The 25422-nt window shown below is 38.0% G+C and overlaps 1 protein-coding gene and 1 pseudogene across 2 annotated transcripts; both read left to right on the forward strand.

The window, feature by feature from the left end:
- The window catches only part of LOC135768826 (cytochrome P450 2K1-like), a 125292-nt pseudogene extending 108457 nt beyond the window's left edge, over positions 1-16835 (forward strand).
- On the forward strand, positions 1546-16202 carry LOC135734227 (cytochrome P450 2K1-like). 2 transcript variants are annotated; one of them, XM_065253148.2, is made up of 9 exons: positions 1546-2298; positions 7303-7465; positions 11978-12127; positions 12217-12377; positions 14839-15018; positions 15129-15270; positions 15348-15532; positions 15735-15876; positions 15969-16202. In XM_065253148.2, the coding sequence occupies exons 1-9, from the start codon at positions 2101-2103 to the stop codon at positions 16175-16177; spliced, it is 1530 nt and encodes a 509-aa protein (XP_065109220.1). In that variant the 5' UTR covers positions 1546-2100; the 3' UTR covers positions 16178-16202. The 2 variants fall into 2 exon arrangements, with proteins under 2 accessions (XP_065109220.1, XP_073669905.1); XM_073813804.1 differs by lacking the exon at positions 7303-7465 and having other exon boundaries at positions 2184-2298.
- Positions 16836-25422: the final 8587 nt, after the last annotated feature.

Raw genomic sequence — 25422 nt, forward strand, 5'->3', positions numbered from 1 at the left:
CTGCCTCTTCCTCTCCCTCCTCCTCTTCCTACTCCTCCTCGACCTATTTCTTCATCATGTCCTCTCCCTCCTCCTTTACCATATGCTCTTTCTCCTCCTTCACCATGTCCTTCTTCTTTCCCTCCTCCTCTTCCTCCTCCTCTTCCTCGACCTATTCCTTCATTTCTCTGTGGATCCATTGTTTCAAAGCTCAATGAACAGATTCAGGCCCTTTTATGTATCTATTGAAGGATCTGATTGCTGTGTGTTCAATTTTGACTTTTAGTGTTTCCAGCTTGGTAATTGTTTGCTAAGCTGTGCTGACTTGAGTGAACAGTATTGAATGCTAGTGCTTTCCATATGACCAGATGGTGTAAGCACTGAGAAATGTAAGGATTTGTGTGTAGAGTTTTGAAGTAACAGTTCACCAAAACTGACTCATGTGTTAACCAAGGTGAAAAAGTAGTACACTTCCATAGTGTATTTTAAGTGCTTTATTTTCGCACACTAATTTTGTACTTAAGAAGTACTAAAGACAAATTTTTAGTATATTAAGATGTTCTTAAGATCATCTTAGTGTACTTCACTGTGCTATTTTGAGACACCATAAATATGAACTAAAATGTGCTAAAATGTATTTAAAAAATGTATTTATGTACCACTTGTAGTAAACTTGAACCCATCTTTGTATAAAAGTTGTGTTCAAGATTAATACAAGTGTTAACTAAATAAGTTTTTTTATACAGAGATAGTATGTTAAAAGTGCATGCTAGTTCATATTCATGGTGCCTCAAAATAGCACAGTGAAGTACACTTAGATAATCTTAAGAACATCTTACATCTGTCTCAGCAACAATTCAATTCTACAGACTTGACGAGGTTTTCCTGAGATTTTTCCTCTAATGTTTCAGACCTGATCGGGTGAGGATGTAGTTTGTCTTACCTCCTTAAAACTCATCATCTCTCTTGTCTGCTTCGCTTTCCCTGCTTTGCACAAAACATGTTCATCTAAAGAAGCCAATAATGATCGAGTCAAAATAAGATTATTATTATTATTTAGAAACTTACTTTAGTCTAGTCATGTTTTCATAAGCTAACTCGCTTGGCGTCACCTTTTGAATGCGGTTGTGTGCCCCAGTAAAAGGGATCTAGCGACGCCCCTGCATATATTGCAGTATATTAAATCATATAAAGACAAACTATTACATGGAAAAACATAGTGCCCTTTTTGGTCTTGGTTACAATATATTTTGTATCAATATATACATGTATGGTCTATTCATATACTGCAATATAATGGAAAATATACATATTAAATCCTATATATGGGAATATACTGCCTAATATATTACATGATATTTTCTATGCATATATTACAATATATTGGGAAATATAAATATTAAATCCGATATATGGTAATATATTGCCTAATATATTACATGATATTTTCCAATATACTGCAGTATATGTTTGTTGCATAAGGGTGGTGTTCGCCCCTTTCCTAGTGTCTCTAATACAAAACTACTGGAAAACAGACTGCGTGTGCACGATGTATGTTGCACAACACTCTTACCTGTCCACTTCCCAAACACAGACATAAAACAGTAAGGGGAATTAGAGTGGAGGGAACAACGCACAAGGGACAGCAAAGCAAATAGACATACGAGTCACGAATCAGCAGTACAATATCAGAGCGCGTTCAGGAGCTCGCGCCGGTGGTCTGTCGCACCCTTTTATGGAAGAAGAATGAATGTGATTGGAGATGACGTTAGAGGATCACATGTAACAGACAGAAGGGCCAACCAATGACAGGACTCTGTGAAAGTGAAAGCAAGACGGAGAGAAAAGACGGGAGAAAAAACAAAGCAAAACAGCAGCCGTAACACATGTTTACTTATGTTGCTTGATTAAAATAATACTCTAAACAATAATGCATAAGTTTAATTCTTATCCAAATACTTTTCTTTCCAATGTGGACCAACTGACAGTCTACTGCTGTTGAGTTTGCTGCAAATCTTTCCTGGCTCCTCCTCCATGTTCTAGACCAAATACTTTCCTGGCATAAATACTCATCTGTTCAGTTTGAAGATTTACTACAGCTGTGTATAAATCTCTTTTACTATGGCTTTAGTGGAAACACTTCTCCTGAATGTCTCCAGCACAGGAGCTTTACTCGCTGCTCTTCTGCTGCTTTTGGTTATTTATTTCTGCTTCAGGTCTCCAGAAGATGACCAAGAACCTCCAGGACCCAAACCACTGCCACTTGTGGGAAATCTGCACCTTCTGGACCTTAAACAACTTCATGTGAGCCTCTTGAATGTGAGGATTTTATATTTTTATTCATTTTCCAGATGTTTCCTATTAGGTGTCTTAATTGTTTTTTTAGGAATTTTTATTGAAACTAATAACAAATATTTAGGCATAGCCACGGGTGTGCCAGGGTGTTCCGGTGCCACCCACACCTAAAAATGGATGCTAAATATTTTTTTTTTTTACTAAATAAAATATCTAACAGATTATGCTTTGCAGTATGCTATTTGTTTTATTTCATTTTTTCTTTTATTAATACTTGTCTAACTTTTAAATGATGTAAGTGAAATTGTACATTGCTAATACTACATGATTTCAGCGTGTATAGGCTGGAATGTGTGTATAGTAATTGTCTTGTGGACAGAATAAAGTCTAAGATTTGTATTTCTTTTTGCAACAAAACCCAACACAATGTTTTTATCCTTGATCTTCATAGGCTACTGTATGATTATAAGTTGGACTGGATTTACACCTTGAACTTGAAAGCGCGACGCATGCACAGCCAGAGCTTAAACAACTTTATTTTTGCATCTTTTTGGCTTAAAAAGCTCCTATGCATAGATGTTGTAGTGATTTTTACAGTAATCAATATATATCTTTTATATTCAATATATATCAATATAAATCTTATAATAAGCCTAACCTCATGAAGTCTGTCATCAAAGTTAATTAAATATTAAAAGAAAAGATGAAAAGAAAATCACTCACTGCTCCTGACTGACTAACTTCTGTAACTTCGTTATAAAGATTAATTTATATTTATGTTGAGCAGGGGCGTAGCAAGTTTTTCAAAAGTGTGGGGGATGGATGGATGAAATTTTAAATTTGACATAAACACACCTGACCAGACACACGCTACGTGCACCTGGGATGGAAATAAGCACCACCCATGACACACACACACACACACACACGCGCTCTCTTCCTTCATAGACCTCTTTCACAAACTGTAACATTCATTTTTCATTGCTCACCTGTGAACCTTCCTGTGCTCTCGCTAAAACTGATGCCTCCAGCAACCTCCTCAGACATGGGTCTGACTGACAGCACTGTGGCTGCTAAATTTTGCTTACTTTTGCCCTGAAAAGCTTTTTCTCTGGTGGTCTAAATAATGTAACAATTTACAGTTTTTACATTAAAATAATATAGGCTACACTTTTCCTTTATTGTTTGCATACCTGTTGAAGAACTATGTCATCATTTCTCATTTTTTTTTCTCCTCAATAAGTACAATCAAAACAACAGGTAAGTATTCACAAAGCATTCAGCTAATCAACAAACAATACTCAAAATATCAAAATCAATTGCACTAGCAATAAACCCATTTATACAACAGTTCTTTCTGGTTCTCGAATCTGATTGGCTAAGAGCTATGCGATATTGTGCTGATAACGGCACTGTAACCGCATCACCTTTCGTATCATTCCGCCACCTAGTGAGTGGAGGTCCTAAGCAGGCTCATCTCTGAATGGAAAAACACAGACGCGCTGTTTTGAATCACTCTCCGTGTGTCTCATTAGTTTACTTGCTCATAAATCAGTCTGTGAATCCCCAATCGGAAGTAATTATTCTGTCAAAGATCAGCGCTCTTGGATGTTACGTTAAAGTTAATGGGAGAAATGTCTTGTCACATCGTGTGGACGATTAACACTTGGAAAGAGGAATATAAACACTTGTTTTTTTCTGGAGCTATATCTTTTATCAGAACGCGAAAACACCGTGGAACTGCAGGTAAGCACCGCAGCTTTTAAATGTGGACATTGATCATTTACTTTATCGTGACGTGACTAATAAAACATGTTATGAGATATCGCCACTGGTATATTTATAAGCAGCATGCAAAAACATCTCTCTGACACTTATAAAAAAACGTTTTGTATAGTACTGACAAGAACAAAGTTTAATAATAATCGAGTGCTCGTATCGCGTTAAGATTAAATGAGAAAGCAATAGTAACGTTATACAAGTATAGTTTTATTAACTTTTACCTCGCGCCAAAACAATAACAACACAAAAGACACTAAATATGAATAAAAAAACAAGTAATAGTTTGATCATGACACCAAATACTGCTGATTTGGTCTCATTTTGACGATCATAAACAAACAAGGCCAACACGAGAGCCAGGGTATCTCTGTCAGAGATGTAGCCCAGAGAGGGCGGTGGTCAGCGGGGCGAGTGAACACAGACGTCCGTTCATGCTTTGGTTCTCATTCGTACCGAATCTCAGTAAGCAAACGTTCAAACAGGCGCTATCTTTACTAATCGACTGCAGATTTAAATATAATATATATACATTCTCGATTGAACTAATCTTAAAACTACACTTTGTGACCAAGAAACGGTAATATAAAGTAACAGCTTTTCCGTCCATTGAGTTATTATGAGATTCAAAGCAGCCGGAAGTTTTACCTGTCATTCTGGCCGCCCTCAAATCCGTGGCGGAAGAAGTAGTTCTCAAACAAAGAGGCTTTTAAAATAACTCCGTTGTTGTTTTCTAGTTTTCGTTTTTCCAACGTGTGCCGTCGAACTGTTGTATAAAAGCAATATCGCTCTCGGAGTCGTGTGATATAGCTCTATATCATCACGGCTGTGATTGCCTCCGGCACTCGGCCTACGGCCTCGTGCCTCTGGCCTAATCACAGCCGTGATGATATAGAGCTATATCACACTCCTACTCGAGCGATATTGCTTAAAAATACAATGCAATATAGTAGAAATATTTCAAATTCACCCTTACATTATGTTTACATATCAGCGATCATAAGATGAATTTATGTTTTTTTTTTTTTGATACATGATTACACATCATTTTCTTTCATGGTTCATCAATCCCTTAAAGTAACCTTGGCAACCCCCTGGCCACCCCATTAAAAAAAGTTGAGTTCCGCCATTGGATATATATGACAAACACTGAGCATGTCTGTTTCTAGCTCAGCGCCAACCGACGCACAAAATCAGTTTGAATCTGGCTGTGACATCACTGAACATTCTAAATCATATTCTTAGGGCACATAAATAAGAATCCACTATGGAGCCATTATAGCATGGTTAAATGCCACTCCATTCGAAAACAGCTGATAACGATTAATTACTAATCAAGGAATAGGCTTTACTGACGAGATGCGCATCACAATCGCGTGCGATTTATGAAGAAAGCACTCGACAAAACAATGTCCATCTGAACTTTTAATTCAAGGTGTGGATATTTGGAGAAATATTGATTCATTTTTATATGTTTACTTCATATTTTTGCAGAGAGTATTATTAAATCCATTTTTATTCCAAACTAGTGATGGTCAACCCGGATCTTTTTAAGGATTCGGGTTATTCTGAGTCACTCACTAATATGATCCGGGTTGTGCGAGTCACTCGAGTCACTTGAGTCACTTCCAATTCCAATCGCTAAATCATACTAATGCCAACCAAGCAACTCAGATCACGCATGCAGCTACGAGTCTATGACTCCTCTGCTCGCAAAAAACGGTTGGGGAACTCGTAAAAAACATGCATGTCTGTGGTAACATTATCAATAACATAATTGTAAAAGTTCAGTGTGTTTAGTTTCATTTCATAATGACAAATATATCAACACCACGTTTAGAAGATGTCAGGCTTTTTTGACTTGGATGTGAGAGGAACGTGTCCTGTTTTGACTTAAAAGATCCACAATAGGTTTCGGTTAATGCAGCCACACAGTCACTCATCCACGCAAGAACATGATCTTGTGATTGAGTCCCAGACAGAGACGCCCGCTCCTGCACGGGTCCTGTGAGTGAACCACTCGCGTCACTCTGAGTGACTCAGTCAACAAGAGGAGCTGTGTATGTCCGTCGGTGGCGGATCTTTCCAGCAGCACTGCTGCAGCAGTCCTCGGATTTAAAATGTTTAAACATTTGCAGCTTCTACCCAAAACATTGTGCCAGTCAAATATTGCAACAGATTAGCCTACATGAGTCAGTGGGTTAATAACACGAGCAAGGCTCATTTTTCCTAGTCCAGGATTCAAGCTCTATGAGTTGAGTCACTCTCTGTGTGAATCCCCGAGCCGCCGACCAACTCATTGTCGCGCGCACGCATCCCTTTGTACTCGGACTCGGAGCTGCAGGAAATTACGATCCGGAATAGCAGCTTTTTGCTCACTCGGTACCCCCAGTTGACATTTGGAGATGTAAATTAACTTGTTGTTGCAAGTTATAGAACCTATGGCAGCTTATGTAGAGTTATTTGTTGTAATTCTGTTGTAAACATTTGAAGAGCTTTGTGTTTTATACAATTTCTCATTCTTAATGCAAAATCTGAGAGGACTCAACTGACTCGGGTTAATGGTCACTAGGACTCATGGTTCTCGAGTCATTTTAGGGATCGGGTTAAATGATCCGAGTTTCGAGTGACTCGCTCATCACTATTCCAAACACAGCGATAGGAGCCACTGAGGGGACGAACAGTCTTCTTTTTTATGTTTAATGGCGGTTTTTCAAACCAGCTTTTGCTGCATTGGATGCCCATAACCAGTCTGAATAGGTGATAATGTGTGCCCTGTGCAGATCCTCTAAATGGGGATGTCTGACAAAACAATACATTGAATGAATGCTTAGATGAACAAACATTAGCATTAGCATTTAGCTTTTTTCTCTAAATAGATTCACATGATATAGTTTTAAGCAACACCTGTATACCTGTGTAACTTGAATTATTGTGTAACCGGGATCATGTTTAAAAGGGCACAAAGTGTTTTGCTTCTTTTGTATTTGTCACAGGGTGGAGTGAAGCAAGACTAATTCTAGCAATAGTAATAAAAACAAAACTAGAGCACATGTTGAGAACTTTTACACATTGATTTGCACTGTGTCTGAAAATGTACATGTTCATGTTTTGTTTTGTTTTTTTCCTCAACAAATATGTTTTATCAGGGCTTCTAATTTGTAATGTTATAATGTCAGACAGGTTTGGAGTATAAATGCATGTCCCTTAACATTTAAACTTTTTCCTTGCTCTTGTTTACTGATTCAGTTATCCAAGAAATATGGGTCAGTGTTCAAAGTTCATCTTGGACCCAAAAAGATTGTGGTTTTGGCCGGATACAAGACGGTTAGACAAGCACTAGTGAACCAAGCTGACGAATTCGGGGAAAGAGACATAACACCCATATTCCAAGATATGAATAAAGTACACGGTAACACATCACTTCAACCGTTTTACTGTTGACTATCAGTTAAACAAATTATTTTAATTATTTTCTATTTGTTTGTTTTCTGTTGCTCTGTAATTTCATAAAAACATTTCTATGTTATATAATTCCAATGCATGAAGGTATCAAGGCACGTCTGAATCCAATGTTAGGTTTACTTCCTGTCTCCTGAGACTCTTAAGACAATAGCCACTTTTGCACTATCGGGCCTGTGCGAGCCAGGGTTTTAAACAGGCCTCATTGAGCCAATAGCCTCTGACCTCCAGCTGCGTAGCCAAGATCAAGACACGTTTGCATTGCAAAACTCCGCCCTTAATACGCCTACCTGGATCTAATGTCACACAATTCACAAAAATTTTGTTTCAACTTTAACTATAGTTGAGGAGAAATGGCTAAACACCTATATGTGATAGTCTGTGATAAAGTCCTTCAGATATGGAGTGCGAGCTCTTGCTTGAACTGGTAATCTCTCCAATGCCATCGGCTGTGGCACAGTTTGGCCACCCTGATTAACATCAAGCAGTGGCTGGAGGATTTGAGACCCCAATGCTGGCAAAGATGGTTGGGGGGCCTCCCTGACAGGGGAACCTTGAAACTCTGTGCCTGGCCATGGCTGTACTGGCTCCAGTGGAGGGGCCAGAAGGGGCATGTGCTGTGGCGCTCTCTCACTAGGCTCCCTCGCCCGTAGGTAACTGATTAAGTTTGAAGGGGCTGGCACTTTCCTTAGTTTGCTAGCATGCCAGCGAGAGCCATCGCTCAACAAGAATGTGGCAGACTGTAACTGACGATCCACCTGGAGGGGTTTAGACCAAAATGATGCCATTTTGCTGCTGGTGTCTGCGGACCTGAATCCAGTCCTTCAACGTTATCCTACTCTCCTTGACCTTGTGCCTGTTGTCGAAGCTTTCCTTCATTCGCCTCTGGTTTAAAGTTACCGCTGCTTTGGCCGCTACCCAGGTGCCATTTGCTGCTGACAAGTCTTGTGTTCTCAGTCTGTCCAATGGCAACTCCATCTTCTGGTCGAGCATGAGCAAAGCAGGAGAGGCCTAGGTGTGCTGGCTAGCTCTATAATGCATTAAAGTTAAATTGAGTGTTGTTTGGAATGTATACCCCTGGACAAGATGTGCATGGATGCCATTCTTAAGGCTCTGAGTGAACATTTTAACCCCAACATTCGCTTGGGGTGGTAGAGTGCAGCCCAGATATGCTTAATTCCCTTATTGCAAAGGAAAGTGAAGAAGTCTGCAGAGGTGAACTGCGACCCATTGCCCAAAGCAAACAGACTTTCCAGTATCTGTGTGATGGTCTGCGACCAGGCCATTTAGAATGAAGATTGTACATGACCACCAGAAAGCGTTGATGATGAGGAACTCTATGGTCATGAATTTCCCCACAAATGTCCAAGATGACCGAGATGGCCATGGAACAGGTTGAACAAGAGTTGAAGCTGGTAGTCCAGTCTTCCCACTGAGGAGACAAGGTTCACAGTCCCTGACCAGCCCTTCAATGTCGTGATCAAGGCCTAGCCACCAGACCAGATTCCGGCATCCTTGCTTGAGCTTAACGATGCCCAAGTGGCCCTCATGCGCCATTGACAGAACACGTGCACGCAGGCTGCCAGCACCACTGTACAGAGGCCCCTGGAGACACAAACTGCTGGAAGCATATCCAGCTTTGTAAAGACAGTTGAACCATAAAAGTAAGTGGTCAGCTACTCCGCTGTTGACAATGGATACTTGTTGGGGATAACAACTTTATTTACAGAGCACAGGTCAACACAGAATCGTATTCCTATAGTTTTTTTTGCAATGCCCAAGTTAGAGATCCAGGGGGCCGCATTAATTGGCTCAATCACCCCCTTGTCCAGCATCATCTGAAGCTCAGCAGTGACTTCCTCCCGCAGGACTAAAGGAATCCTGTGCAGGGGCTGTATGACTGGCGATACCCCAGGGTCCACCAGAGGCTAGTGGGTGAAAGCTGTGAGGCAGCCTAGTCCATCAAGCAGCGCTGGCCATCTCTTTTGCAAGGTGGAGGTGACATAGTGGATATCAGCACCCTTATCATCTCGCAGTGTGAACCCCAAGCTGGTAAAAAGATCAAGCCCCAGGAGGTTGGCTCCTCTTTTAGAAATGTAGAATGGAAACGATGACAGGTGTTTGAAGTCATAAAGTACTGAGACATGGAGAACACCAAGCATAGTAATCCTGGAACTGTTGTAGCCACAGAGCGATGGGCAGGGCTCCTCTAATGGCAGATGGGAGAAGAGCTTGTGATATGTATTGGCATTGAGCAACGAAGCAGCTGCACCCGTATCCAGGAGGATTGGGAGACTCACCTCATCCAGCAGCACAGTACATGTTCTAAAAGCTGCCTGGCCAGCTGATACATGTCTTATTTCATTGTAATCATTACAGACCGGTGAGAGTATCCTCTGTGATGCTTGCGTAGCAGGAGCTGACCTGCATACATTGGCAAAGTGTTTTTTCAAGCAATTTCTAAATGTCATCCTACGTGCAGGGCTTTTGAATTTTGCAAACTAGACCCACAGTTGCCACAAAAACTTGAACTGAGCCGGTTTCTCTGCCACTGTGCAAAATGCACTGGAAAACCTGCATACTGACTCACACTTTGTCCTATGGGTAAGGGGGTTTGGCCTTGATAACTGACAGGTCGGAGTTGTTGCATAGAGATGTCCACAGGGGGGCACACATCAGCAAGCAGCGTAGAGCATTCAACAGCTACCTCCACTTGCAGCACGATCGCATCCGCTTGATTTAGTGTTAGTTCATTCGATTCTTACTACAGTTTTTCCTGTGTCTTTTCACATAGTATCCCTTCAACAAGCTGATCACGAATGATCTTGTCTTGAAGTGTCCCATAATTGCACAAGCGCGCCAGGTCTTACAGATTAGTAAAGTAGTTCTGCACGGACTCACCTGCTCACTAAAGCCGTTTGCGTAGCTTGTATCGGCGTAGTATGACTCTAGTATGACTCGTTGCTGGTCCCTAAAGTGAAGAGCGAGCTGAGCGAGCTGATCTCCTCATATTTAAATCCGATTTACTTTTTATTTTGAAAAACTCTGAGAAGTCAACATTTAGGATGTGTTACAGCACTAAATAACCTGTAGATTGATCAGTACTGTAACACATGAAACAAGAAACACAGCGCGTTCTGGATCTACATGCCGAAAACGGTGAGTAAATAACGCGATATTTGTCAGCTCTGTCAAGGGTTTGTGTGCTTAAGATGCTGTCATAGTTTGGGATGCAAATGTTATCAGGGCTCGGAGAAAATCGCTTTGTTACTTTCATCCAGCATTACTTTTGCCCTGGTTCTGCCCTATTGTTGGATAGTTTAATCTGCATCAATGTGTTATATTTTCTAAAATAAAATTGTAAAAATCTGCCTCCATATTTATTTTTAAAAGTGTGATAGCTGTTGCTGTTGTGCAACTCCTCCCGTAGGCTAGACCGTCTCATTTTAGTTCACTTTGTGGTCTTTAGAGGCTACCACCTTCAAATATCGAGCCTGCCTTCAAAGTCTACTGCATTAAAAGGATCCAGACCCTGAATTGGGATGCACCCATTGTCCTGTCCCACATTTCAATGGGTGGGCGTGCACAGAGAATGTGATTTGTCGAACCTGGTCAAAAATGAAGAAAGCCAAGAAAGTAGCTGGAGCCCAAATTTAGTGTAAATAAAGATATATTTAGCACTTTTATATTTATAATATGGGATTATTTATTACAAAGGCTCTCTCTGTTTATATTTCTAAAACAATTCCGTAATGCTGCCTATGAAAGCTGCCTCATGTCGCCGACTTCACGCTGCACTTTTTGTTGTGATGATGATACAGCTCTTCATGATTGGTCGCCTCACTGATGACAATGATAACGTGCATTTCAAGTTTAATCCCACCTTCAGTTCCAGTAATAAACATTATAAATTCATGTTTTTATAACAGGAAAAACATGTTAATAGGCAAATATATGTTATATTGTGTCGTGTAATGAAATAAAAATGAAAATACCAAACTCTTTTGGTATTTATAGGCTTGTTTCCCGTTATTTTCGGGCATAAGCAGCAATTCAAATATTCAATATTAAAAAAAATTCTGGTTGCAACTTTTTATTAAAATGTGTGTTTTTAACAAATTCGGCATCTAAATCACTTCATTCGCAATTTAAAAAAAGGAATCATGGCACACATGTCACTACGGCAAGCAGCAGGTGTCCGGCTTGACGGCTCCGTCTTCAGCTACTCCCTCGACTGGAGTCAGCTGCCTAAGCTTTTAGATGCAGCCAATGCATACAAAAGATAGAGGGATTAAAGTATGGACTAGCTTTTGGAAACAAATTAGATGAGCTAAACAAAGCTTTAAACGAGGATTGAATCAGTATATTTTGTTTATTTGCTATTACAGAGTAAAAGATAACAGATCAACAAACAGTATGAAAATGTCATAAACACAAATTAAGAGATGACGTTTTCCTGCAGGAATCGGCTTTACAAATGGTGATAGGTGGAAAACAATGAGAAAATTTGCTCTCTCAACTCTTCGAGACTTTGGAATGGGAAAGAAACTGAGCGAAGAGATAATTATTCAGGAGACGCGATATCTGCGGGAAGTTTTTGAGACCTTCCAAGGTATATCAACTACAGTGTACAGTTCATAAATGCCAATTTGAGTGCTGATGGTTAACAAAATCTGATCTTCGTTTCTGTATCTCTTGCAGGAAATCCCTTTAATACAACCCAGCCAATAAATTATGCTGTTTCTAACATCATCTCAGCTATTGTTTATGGAAAACGGTTCGAATATGAGGATCCAAAGTTTAACGAAATGGTCAACAGGGCAAACCAGTTCATCCTCATGTTGGGCTCTGCTTCCATACAGGTTCCCATTTTAGCCTTAATTAAGATGTTTGTGGTATTTATATGATCACATCTTTACAAATTTGCAGTAATAGCTTGTGTTTCATTTATTTTAATTAAAGGTGCAATGTGTAACTTTTTAATAATCTCCTGAAAAATAGACCCTTTTACAGCCCACGTGGTCAAATAACCTGTGCACGCATTTTAGCAATGGAAGTGGAGTTGTTCCCGAGAGGTTATGAGGTGTTGGCAACTCATAGGTGTTGGAAAGTTTATCAAAACGGTTTCCCAGCATCAAAATGTCTGGTTGCGTTTGGTTGCACTTATATAATAGCATCTTGAATATATATATATATATATATATATATATAGAGATATTTAAAAATAAACTGTGGGACTTGCTTGATGTTTAAAGGGTTATTAAGAGGGATAAAGTTCGGGACCTGATTAATGTTAAATCAGTTATTAAGAGCGACAAGACTCAAAAATGATCTTCCTCGCGTGCACACAGAGGCGCGAGTGCGCGACCCCGATGTGTAGACATCTACAGAAAATTACAGTTTAAAAAATATCTGATTTGACAAGAATTCACGCAGGTAGGACCTATAATCTGTTATATCTGAAGTTAATGTTTGGTTAACTGTGGAAAATATCTGATGTGTTAACATTAAAGATCCTTGCATTATTGAAGATCTTAAAGTCTCAATGTCAATCAAACAAGAAAGAAAGAAAAAAATTAACATATATTGATATTGTATTTGACTTTGTGTGTGCTAAATCTAGTTATGTAATCTATTATTTTAAGGCATGGATGTGGTAATTTTGTGGTAATTTGGGATTTTTCTTAAAATTATTGTTGCTTACTCTGTCAACTTCAAACAGGTTGAAGATTTAAACAAGTCATGCATTGTTTTAAAGCTTTTTAATAGAGAATGTCAAAATATAAAATACTCATTTTATAAATTTGCTCATTCCTTCTTAATTTGTCAGCACAGCTCACAAATGATGCAGCAGCAAACAGAAATTGAGAAAGAAAAGGGTCTTCTGAAAGGAAAATCCACATACAAAACAATGGCTGATGGTTCTGTTGAAAATGTAAACAGGCTGGTGTAACATAAATTTACATAAAACATCTATAATACACCCATGTTGATTAGAGTATTAAAAAACTGAAAATTGTAATTTAGGTAAATTTAGAACAGATAAATATGTGAGATTGATTTGCGATTAATCGCGAGTTAACTCATGAAATCATGCGATTAATCTAGATTAAATATTTTAATCTATTGACAACCCTAATTTATATATAGAGATGTGGTTTATTGCGTTTTTGCAGTCACCTGTAATTTCTTTTCCTGGAGCTGAAGCTTTTCATTGACTTCTCAACAATAAAATTATTAATATAACCCCCCAATGCTTAGTTAAGGGACTTTGAGATTATATATAGTCTTTCTGTTTCCAAAAATCACCATTTGCCTCCTGTGAAATGTCTCCGCCTGTAGAGCTGTCACGATTATGAAATTTGGCTAACGGTTAATTGACTAAGAAATTGTGACGATTATTACGATTATTTGCCTGTTTTAGGGCTTTGATGGTTATGATGATATTTGTTCATGAAATAATTTTCACACAAATTGTGATTATTTAAATTAAATCTTTTGCAAGGTTTATCTGGCAGTAAATATTATAACACATATTTAAAAGTACTCTGATACGATCTCGTTTATACAGACGCTGCAGCTCCCCCTTGTGTTTTTTAGAGAGATGTGCAATCTTGTGGTGATTGGAGATCATTGCGATGAGGTCAAACAATTGCGATGAGACGATTATTTAAACATTGTGACAGCCCTATCCTCCTGTGACAGCTGCCGTAGCGCCTATCACCGAATGTTGAATGTTTGTCCGAGTGAGTGGAGGGGGCGTGGCTTAGCCATAGGTCAATTATCAAGAACGCAAGTACAGAGGTCGCATGAAAATACCGGGATGTGTTATTGATATCGAGGATGCATCAAGTGCAGACTTGCATGTTGAAATCGCTTTAGGCCCCAGAAGTCTTTGCGGCAAAACAATGGCGAGGACAGGTGACCAACAGGAAGATCGCACACATCTCAATTCTCACAAGTGTGTTCTGTATTCTCGTGACTTTCTGAGTTCGTTCTTCCAAGATTGCCTAGCAAGACTGATCTCCACGAGAACGCAAGTCCGTTCTTTCCATTCTTAGAAGCTACCTTAGCTTGTCTTTGCATTTTGAAATTGAGGTTGGTTGCAATACGCATCACACCAGTAGATGAGGCTAAAAACACATTACACCTTTAAAACAAATTCTGTATGTCTCTACCGTCTGTAGTAACATGTATTTACTGTAAAGCTGCAACAAATTTGCATAATTGTTCTGTACATTTTACAACAATGCAGAATTGTGAAAAGCCAGTCTTGATCTCCTGATGTTTATGTTGTATTTTATCGTGTGGCTCCACCTGCAGATCTACAACGTGTTTCCAGTGCTTAAGCCCTGGCTGAAGACCTGGAGACTGCTAATGGAAACTTTGGATAAATACCATGCTGAAATACAGGTGCTGGTGGATCGCTTGCGGAAGACTTTAAACCCCCTCGACTGCAGAGGATTAGTTGATGCCTTCCTCATCCAAAAACAAAGATTAGAGGTCGAATATGATGAATTTATATATCAAATGTGTGGGTTAATATAAGTATGTTTAAAACTAATTCTCACACTAAATAATAATAAAGCATGTTTTTTTGGTGATGTTAACAGAAGTCTGGAGAAAATGATTCCCAATTTAATGATCTGAACCTGCTCATGACTGTGTCCAACCTGTTTGCTGCCGGTACTGACACCACCGGCACAACGCTACGCTGGGGTTTACTGCTCATGGCCAAATATCCTCACATACAAGGTCATAGCTGTTTTCTTTATATTTACAAAAGTAAGAAAATATATGAAACGTTTTCTGTGTGATCTTGTGTGTCATAGATCGAGTTCATGAGGAAATTGACAGGGTGCTTGACGGTCGTGAAGCGGTTACAGAGGACAGGAAGAATTTACCTTACACAGATGCTGTGATCCATGAAATCCAGAGACTGGTGAATATATTGCCCATGAGTCTGCCACATGAAACCAGCTGTGATGTGAACTTCAATGGATATCTAATCAAGAAGGTTCGTCTTACTTGTATTGTATGATATTCACACTTTACAGTCTGTTGTCCAGCTCAACTTATCAAAAGTATGTATCATTAGTTTTTCTGAGTTTACCCACAGCCTTTTGTTTTTCAGTTGCTTTCGGACAAATTAGGGGTATAGACCAAAACCCCCAGTATTTAGCACACTAATGTAGTCTGTGTTTTCTTCTGAAATCTAGGGGACGTGTGTTCTGCCACTGCTTACATCTGTTTTGAGAGATGAGAGTGAGTGGGAGACGCCCGACACTTTTAACCCTGAACACTTCCTCAATGAGAACGGTCAGCTGATCAAACGTGACGCCTTCATGCCCTTCTCTGCAGGTAATAAACTTAACTATTCACATCAAAATCAATTTGACTTATTTTGTTTAACAATTATGTCATTACAAACGCATTCCCTTCTTTTCTCTCAGGTCGCAGGGTTTGTTTAGGAGAGGGTTTGGCCAGGATGGAGCTCTTTCTGTTCTTCACTTCTCTTCTTCAGTGTTTTCACTTCACTCCTCCACCTGGAGTCTCTGAAGATGAATTGGATCTCACACCAGTTGTGGGTCTCATCTTGAACCCCTCACCACACAAACTGTGTGCAATCAGTAGGGCAGGAAAACACAACCTCAAGTTATAAATAAAATAGCAGAATAACTAAATCAGTATATACCTAATGATTGTAAAACATAAAAACTCTTACAGTTGGTCCAGTGACTTCTTTTTCGGGTGTGAAGCTCATCAAAACGTACATTTAGCCCGTCATGTGTGTGGCTCATCATGTCACAATATGTGTTTTTGCATCATGTGAAAATACGAGCTTGCTGCAGACACTACGTTTGCCAGATACGCATTTAATTTCATGTGTAATCAGAGTTTAGTGTTAAGTTAGTGTCTTGCAAGTATTTTGTAAACATGAGTGTCTCTTTCTCATAAACCCTTTCGACGTTTGTGCAGAAAATTTGAAATTGCACCAATCGGAAGAGAAGTCATCGGCTACCACTGGAAACTTGTTTCAGATTATAAGACTCTTAGACTATTATATTATCTCATTAGCTTTTACATTACACATGTACATTCTGTGCCTAAACAAATTCAATTGTATTTCAAAAATGTATAAGCTGTATAAATATATATAGATCATTTATGCATTTGACAGATACTTGTATGCAAACTGACTAACAGGGCATTTAAGCTATACATTTATCAGTATTTGTGTTCACTGGGAATCAAACCCATGACCTTCTCGCTGCTAACCCAATGATCTACCAGTTGAGTACAGGAACATGATATTTTGGCGATGATGAAATAAAAAACTCTTCTAGAGGAAATCAAATCAGCTTCGTTCATATTTTGAAAAGAAAACTGCTAATTAGTCACAGCTTTTGCTCCTTTCACTACTTTTTCTTAATTATGTTCATAAAATAAATCAAACATCTTTAAATGAGATGATGCTGCTCCCTGCTGGACATTTGTTACAAAATCAAACCTGGCATGAGAAAAGAGACAAGTGTGATACACATGTAAGTAATACTTCCTCTAATTCGACCAATGCAAAAGACTTCTTACATGCTCGCACTGGTAAGAAATATTCTATTTCTTCATTTATCAATTGCAATAGTACACATGTAGTATACCTTTTATAATGTCCCTGTGGACTGGTTTATATAGGCCAAGCAAAACGTCATCTTAAACTTATGATTGCTGAACATAAAACAGCAATTCGTTACCAGAATTTAACTTACGCCATGGCGAGACATTATAAACAGGCAAATCACATGGTTCACCTGCATAACTGAAGTTTTGGGGAATTTAAAAAATTACACCCTCACCGTATGGTGATATTGGTGATATTGTCAAAAAAACTCCTATGCAGGAAAGCTTTTTGGATACATACATTAAACACTCTGGAACCATTTGGTCTAAATGAAGAATTAAGTTTAACATGCTTTCTTTAAACATTTCAACATATTAAAGGGATACTTCACCGATTTAGCATTCAGCTTTGTATCTGTAGAAACCCGGCAGTATTACTGAATGACCATGTTTCCCTCCCTCATTTCCCCCTGAGATGAGAGATATCTGCATTTTGGTTCTGCAAAAAAGTCCTCCGATGATGTAATATGACGATTTTTGCATCATCGGAGGACTTTTTTGCAGAACCAAAATGCAGATATCTCTCCTCTCAGGGGGAAATGATGGAGGGAAACATGGTCATTCAGTAATACTGCCGGGTTTCTACAGATACAAAGCTGAATGCTAAATCGGTGAAGTATCCCTTTAAATGTAGTATGTAAGATAAACATTTTTATTTTAATCATAGTGTGAATGTTTTGTATGTGTATCTGTGTTTGGGCATTTGCCCTTTTATGATTGATCTGTGAATGTGATACCTGGGTTCAGATACAGCAGGGAAAATAAGTATTTGACACATCAGCATTTTTATCAGTAAGAGGATTTTATAAGTGGGTTATTGACACAAAATTTCCACCAGATGTAGCCATCAAGCCAAATATTGAATTCATACAAAGAAATCAGAACATTTAAGTATGCAAGTTGAGTCTTAATAAATAAAGTGAAATGATATGACAATACATTGTATGGGTCAAAATTATTGATTTCATTTATGCCAAAACTCATTAGGATATATAAAGATCATGTTCTATAAAGATATTTTGTAAATTTCCTATCATAAATGTATCAACAAATGTGTTTATCATTAGTAATGTGTGTTGCTAAGGACTTCATTTGGACAATTTTAAAGTCTCCAAGAAATGGAAGCAGCGACTAGGCTTTTTCGACTTAATGCGGCGCCGCAAGAGCCGACAGCCGGATGACGTCAAAGTTATGCGAGAGCGATTTAAAAGCAATCTCCTCCGTATGATTTCGCGAATCACTCTCGCGGTACTTTGACATCATCCAGCTGTCAATTCTTGAACGACCCAACTTGCAGTGCCTCATGTTGCCAATCGCTGCTAATTAACTTGTTTAGGGCTACCTAAAAAATTAGAAGCAGGTGTGTTGGAGTGATAGCTGCCTGTGCAGGGCCTGTGTGGGCCTGGTGAGGGCTTTCTGGGGCTAAGTGAGGGCTGCCTGTGCAAGGCCAGACCTAAGGGGCCAACGTTTTGCCGATGAGCAAAATCTCAGGGGCCCTGCGCTGTCAGCCTGCTGGGGGCCCTAAGACGAGCCCTAAGTGGGCCAATAATGGGCCATCATAGACTTGCTTGCAGGGTACAGAATTCATGCATGCTATATCGTCGCTGTCCGATGAAAACCACGTATGTCCATTTTGCCGTTTTTGAGATTTTTTGATGGATTGAATGTCCAGGTTCATTTCCGTATACAGTATGCTTCACATATCTAAATGGCCAATGAAAAGTAGTGAAATCATGTCATCTGATTTTCACATATATCCATTTGGTGTCAAAGCTGTCAATCACACCGCGTAACTCCTGCCCTGTGGAAGCATCTCGCCGGTCTCGTGAAGTTTCATCGAAGCTCAGCACTGGATAGCCGAATAAACATAGCCTGGGGAGACAATGACTTTCCTTCATCGAGGTAAACATTTCCCCCCTGACGCCAAACGTACATCTAGGAGTGAAAAAATTAAGGTAGGACTGTGCAAACAAAGTATCTGTCTAGCATAGGTGTTATTCAGGGACGCTGCTAAGGATTTTGGGCCCCATGAAAAGAATCTTGACAGGGCCCCCAACACAGCTGAGACTTTTTTCATATTAATTTACATAAAACCATGCGCTTTTGGTATTTTGACTACCAATGGGGTGAGAAATTTTTACTTGAATTAAGTGTTTAAGCAAAAAGAAAAAAAGAGACAATTTTTTTCTCACCCCATTGGCAGATCATTTTGCTTTTTTAAGGACAATTTCACTTAAATTGTATATTAATTTGTCTTAAAACTAGACTCATTTACTTAGGTAATTTTTCTCATCAAGAAAAAGCATCTTACTTTAAGAATTTTTAGATATTTCTACTGAAAACAAGACAAAAATACTAAATAAGAAAGTCATTTTTTGCAGTATTGAACGTTTAACTAAAACTGTGTATTGTTATTTTTTCCAGCGTTTTTTTTTTTTACCTAACATGGGGAGAAAATTTTGTTTCCTTATCATCCACTTTTAACACTAGAACGGCCACCAGTAGCCATTTTAACCGCAACATTTAAACTTATGCATTGCAAAAAATTATTTTCAAGAAAAAAATTCTTAATATTTTTTTTCTTTTTTCAGTAAAAATATCTAAAAATTCTTAAATTAAGATGCTTTTTCTTGATGAGCAAAACGACCCAAGAAAATAAGTCTAGTTTTTAAACCAAAAATATTACATTTAAGGGATTTTGTGCATAAAACAAGCAAAAAAATCTGCCAATGGGGTAAGCAACTTTTTCCTGAATTTAGTGTTTAAGAAAAATGTTCAAGATTTTTTTGCTTACCCCATTGGCAGATTTTTTTGCTTGTTTTATGCATAAAATCCCTTAAATGTAATATTTTTTGTCTAAAAACTAGACTTATTTTCTTGGGTCGTTTGGCTCATCATGAAAAAGCATCTTTATTTAAGACATTTTTGATATTTTTACTGAGAACAAGACAAAAATAGTAAGATTTTTTTTCTTGAAAATATTTTTTGCTGTGTGGTAATTATCTTTAACACTAAAACGAACAAGGCAACATTTTGACCGTTTTGAAATTTGCATAGTCAATAACTTTGTCTAAATAAATCATAAAGCCTCCCTGACTTTCTTAAAACTACATGAATTTTCATTAAAAGTAGTTTAAATATTTATTGTGTGAATAAAAACAGAAATATAATCATTTCTATCTATAACTTCCACAGGCAGTCATTTTGCGCTGTTTAAATTGAGTTTTGCCGAGTCGGTCTGAATCAGATAATGTGAAAGTATTACAATTCCACATGATCTTCGAGATGCACCGAAACCTCACAAACAGCTGATAGTAGTTTGTACAGTAGCTGGCAGAGGATTTTTATCAGAGTTCATGAAGTTAGACTGCTTGCAAGACAGGTGCAACAGCATGGACCGCAGCAGGGTGCTAAAAGTGGGTGGACCGGCGGAGCCTTGTACAAAAATGCAGACAACGGCTGCATGTGAGGCAAAGCCATGCACCCGCTGCACCCTGCTCTATTCAAACGTGCTTACTTGTCGAAAAATGCTACCGTAGAGACCTGGGGCCTCATGTACAAAGCGTGCGCGTAAGCACAGAAAAGTGCTGTAGGCTACGGTCCACTAACAATTTAGGCCTACTTACAAACCCACCTTTTCTGGGTGGGTTTGTAAGTAGGCCTAAATTGTTAGTGGACCACTGACATTTTCACTTCCTTGTCAGTCAAGTTGATATTCTGCCGGCGCTATAAGTGAAGTCAAGCTGTGTTGCCTGGATTATACAATTTGGGCGGACTGAACCATTTTATGATAATTGAGAGGGGGAAAGGGGCCCACGGACATTTGTGTTTCCTAAACAAATACATTTTTTGATAACAGGACACAGCAAATAGAATAATTTAAAATTAAAAAAAATTTTTTAGCACCACAATTTTGGGGGCTTCTCTGGGCCCCCTCTTACTTGTGGGCCCCGAGAATTGTCATTGTTTACCCCCCCTTTACAGCACCCCTGGTGTCATTTACACTGGGGACGCTGGGGACATCCCACCACTTTTTGAAAGCTTTTGGTTTAAATGTTCTGAAAAATCTAGCGATGCTTAAGACTGGTTTTGTGGTCCAGGGTCACATATGTTGCGTTGCATGCTTATGGTGTGTGTTCTTTTACATATATAATGAAATTCATTGTAATCATTGACTAAACGCTGTTTTCTACGTTATGTTGCTTTGGCACTGTTCGGTTTAGTTGGTGTTGCAGGGACTGTTACATGTGTGCAGTCGACATTGTTGAGGGTTTTATGCTGAGTATTTTCTTGATGTTGACTGTATACGCTATGCCTATTTTTGATGCGCCGTTATTCAATAATTTTCCCGTCCTGCAGTAATGTTTTTTATCTGATCTTTTGTCCCCACCCAAGGGCGTAGGTTTGATTCTGGCATTGGTGGGGACATAAATAAAATGGTCGCATTGCAAAAACTGTTTATCACCGTTTACTTGACATAAACAACAGACAACTCAGTATGCACTTTACTCAGTGACATCTGACTCGCCACCCCCCGGTGCCATCCCAAATTTAATGTACTATAATAAACAATAACAATTCGTTATGTCCTAGAACCTAATAAACAGTAACTGTTTAACTTCTTACACTCTGAGGCTATTTTGGGGATTTTTGCCTGGATTTGGCCTACCCAATTTCAAAAGCTTCCCATACCCACATGCAGAGGTTTACATACAAAAGTTTGGTATCATTTTACAGGAAACCCTTTGAAATTACATAAAACACTGTTAAAAGTGCTAAACATGGTTGTATATGTTGTCAGTTCTCTAATAAGCACAAAAATAAATAGGCGCTTTTTGATGTTTTTTTTTCTAAAGTCTGTATTTAAAAGTGTATAACTCTGGCCCTGAGTGGTAACGAAACCTCCAGACAGTTTTGTTTGATTCCAGCAATTGCCAGCTTACAGAGGAAAAAGGAATTTTTTCTCTATCATAATAAATGCAAAAGTTATTTTACTCCAACTGATGGGAGGACTAATACGCTTTTGGTATACAATTTCTGCCTAAAAACATTTGAAGTGCTCCCATAACCACATACAGTGGAATAAATGCAATATCTTTATATCATTTTGCAAAAATCCCTTTGAAGTTACATAAAAAGCTGTTGTTTGTGACAAATAGTGTTATTTATGTGGTTTTTCATATGCTAAAACACCAAATTTTCTTTTTTTATGTTGTAAATACTATCTTTGATAGTGTATAACTCTGGTTCTGGGTGCTCTAGCAGACTGCAGACAGTTCAGGTTGTTACCAGCAGCAGACCGTAAACACCCAAAAAAAGAATGAACTCTTTAGCATGTTGCATTCAAAAGTTATTCTCATTTTACTGAAGTGTGCGAAAATTAATTTTTCATATAAATATGAATTTTTTGTTTTGCACATATAATAAATAGCAAGGGATTAATTATGCACACAACCAAAGAAAATGCTGTGAATGGACTCATTTTTTAGAGTAGGACCTAAAATAAAAGATGGTGTATAATTTGTGGCTATATGTGCTATCTGAGGCAGTCCACACTCAAGTTTCCCATATGTTTACAAAAGACAATTTTTTACCTCATTATTCATTCGATGATTGTTAGATAGGTGATGATAATAGGACAAAAATAACGCTGCAGACTTATTCCTGAGACTGAGAGCTTTCATTTGATATAAGACTTGCCCATGTTTGTCATACTTGAAAAACATGAAATATATGAATATTAAAAGATATAAAAAAATATCGGGGGGGTGATGGTGTAAATTAATTGTAAATAACTTTCTTACAGTAAAAGATATGTCAAAGTGATGCATATCTGCAGAAAGTAGAGAGTCTAAGCTTTCAAACAGTATCTCATATGTGGTACTGGGTCCATGACAGACCATTACAAATTACAGGAATATTTTATATTAAGTCAAAATAAGATAATTCTGGACCCGGTACAGGGTCCCAGAGTTAAAGAAGTTAAGTCTTTGTCAAAAAAAAAAGAAAATCACTTTGTAACATATATGAATCCATATTTACTTTATAACAATGAAGAATATGCAATTAATATTTAATTCTTAATTTAATTTTGCCAAAAAAAAATCCCAGTGTTGAAGTTGGTATGTATATCATGCTGTTTCCTGTTTTTACCATGTTGGGGTTATTTTCTTTCATGGATTAGGGACCCCCTAAATAACCTTGCTACCCCATTTATAAAAGGTTGACAAAAGTTTGCAACTCCTCAGGTTAACATGGGATTGTCGTGTATTGTTGAAAACACTGTCCTTGAATCATTATGTGACACAACTTGTTCTGTATTTTGTGAATGAAACAGTTACAGTGGGTATAATAATACTTTCTTCCTCACTTACCTGTAGCCTGAATAATCACGCGCGTCTTGTTGAGTGAACTTTGGCGCGTTGTACAAAGTGAAACCATCCTATCACACGTAGCGAGTAAAGACAAGCCCATAAAGTGATGTGATTTAAAGCGGCGGGACTCAAGAAATGCTAATCCAATCATATTAGCAATGTGAGTAGAGAGGCGGGACTAAAGAAATGCAAAGCCAATCATATTAGCGATGTGAGTTACGGAGGCGGGCGTTGCAGAGAACGAAAGCTGTTAACCGTTTGTGTACCACATAGAGCGTCATTTTTACAGAACGGGATTGCAAAAGATTTTTAATCTCATTTAAATGATTCCTGAAAAAATATATAATTAAAAAAGTAAAGTAAAAAATAGAAAACACTAGAATAAGACGGACATTAGTGGTTATATATAAATACAGATTAATTGTTTGGTCGAAATTATTGCTAGGGACAATTCAGTCTTCCCTGAATATTGCTAGGGACATGTCCCTAGCGTCCCACCCTAAATCTACGCCCATGTCCCCACCACTTTTCAACACAAACTGACGCCCCTGCAGCATTACCATGTTAGTGTATTGATTCATTGTCCCTTCGTAGTTTGCAAGACATTTAATAAATGTATAATTAATATTAAATAAACTATGTGTATTTCAGTGATTCTTGGGAATTTGGATAAAACAGGTTTAAATTTTGAAAAAAGTTATTTAAATTACAAAATCTGAAGGTTTATCATTATAGACCAAGGTCTTGGCATTTCAGCAATTTACTGGTGCAAACTCCCCTGTTTGTATTTTTTTTTAAAAATAGGCGTTTTTCCAGTTATTACTTATACAACATTTACTTTAAGCCTAAATAGAAAAAGTAATGATTTTTTATTTAATAAACATATTTTTGTATTAATAGAGACTATTAATTTAATAACTCAACAGCACTGAAGAAACATATTCATTTAAAACAAATAAAACTCCGTCTGACGGTGGTGACACTAATCTGATGGTGGTGACATTGGCCTCATTATTCCAAAATGTAAACCACTCAAGTCAATGGCTTCTTGCTTAAACTTTATGTAAATATTTGGTCCAAAAAATAACAATCCTGAGCACTGTGATGAACAAATATCAAATCATAACTTCCTCAAATACATAAAGCCTGACAGAAAAGACAGAAAACCTGACGGTGGTGACAAAAACCTAATATAGATTTAAAAAATAGATGAGTTGTTCACATTAGCCATCTTGTTTCCCCTCTGTTGCTAGCTACTTCAGACCTCTTCTTAAAAATGATACATTTATTTCATAATCTAATCTAATTTTTTTTACAAAGATGACTGGGTTGACATGTTATGGTTGTCACAGTAGCAGTCCCCAAAATATGAACAAGTTTAAAAGAAAATAGCAAACAAACATACAGGAGTTTGAGTGATCTTGAAGCATGCAGTAGAGCTGAAGGTTTGAAAATGGGGTCCTCAGGAATGCAGTTGACCCTGTAGTTGTCTAATTTTATTGCTTTTTATAAATATCTGACGGTGGTGACGTATGTGGGACACATTTTGAGCAATCACAAAATAATAGTAAATATTGTTCAAACTCACTGTTTGTAGTTTTTAATACATATTACAATGTACTCTTTCATGTGGTAAATATATTATTCAATTCAATTATTACTTTTGGCTTTTTTAATCAAGTTGAAATGATTATCTCTTAACCGAGGACAGCTGATTTTGTAGGCAATGGGCCAGCATGTAATCATTAAATTAATAAAAAATAAAAATAAACCTATAAAAGAACCTTACATATGTGCAAAGGGCCCCCTGATGATAACATTGATTCTTTTTCTTCATGAAAATTTAATTAATTTC

This window comes from Paramisgurnus dabryanus, chromosome 3, assembly GCF_030506205.2.
Source record: "Paramisgurnus dabryanus chromosome 3, PD_genome_1.1, whole genome shotgun sequence".
Lineage (NCBI taxonomy): Eukaryota > Metazoa > Chordata > Actinopteri > Cypriniformes > Cobitidae > Paramisgurnus > Paramisgurnus dabryanus.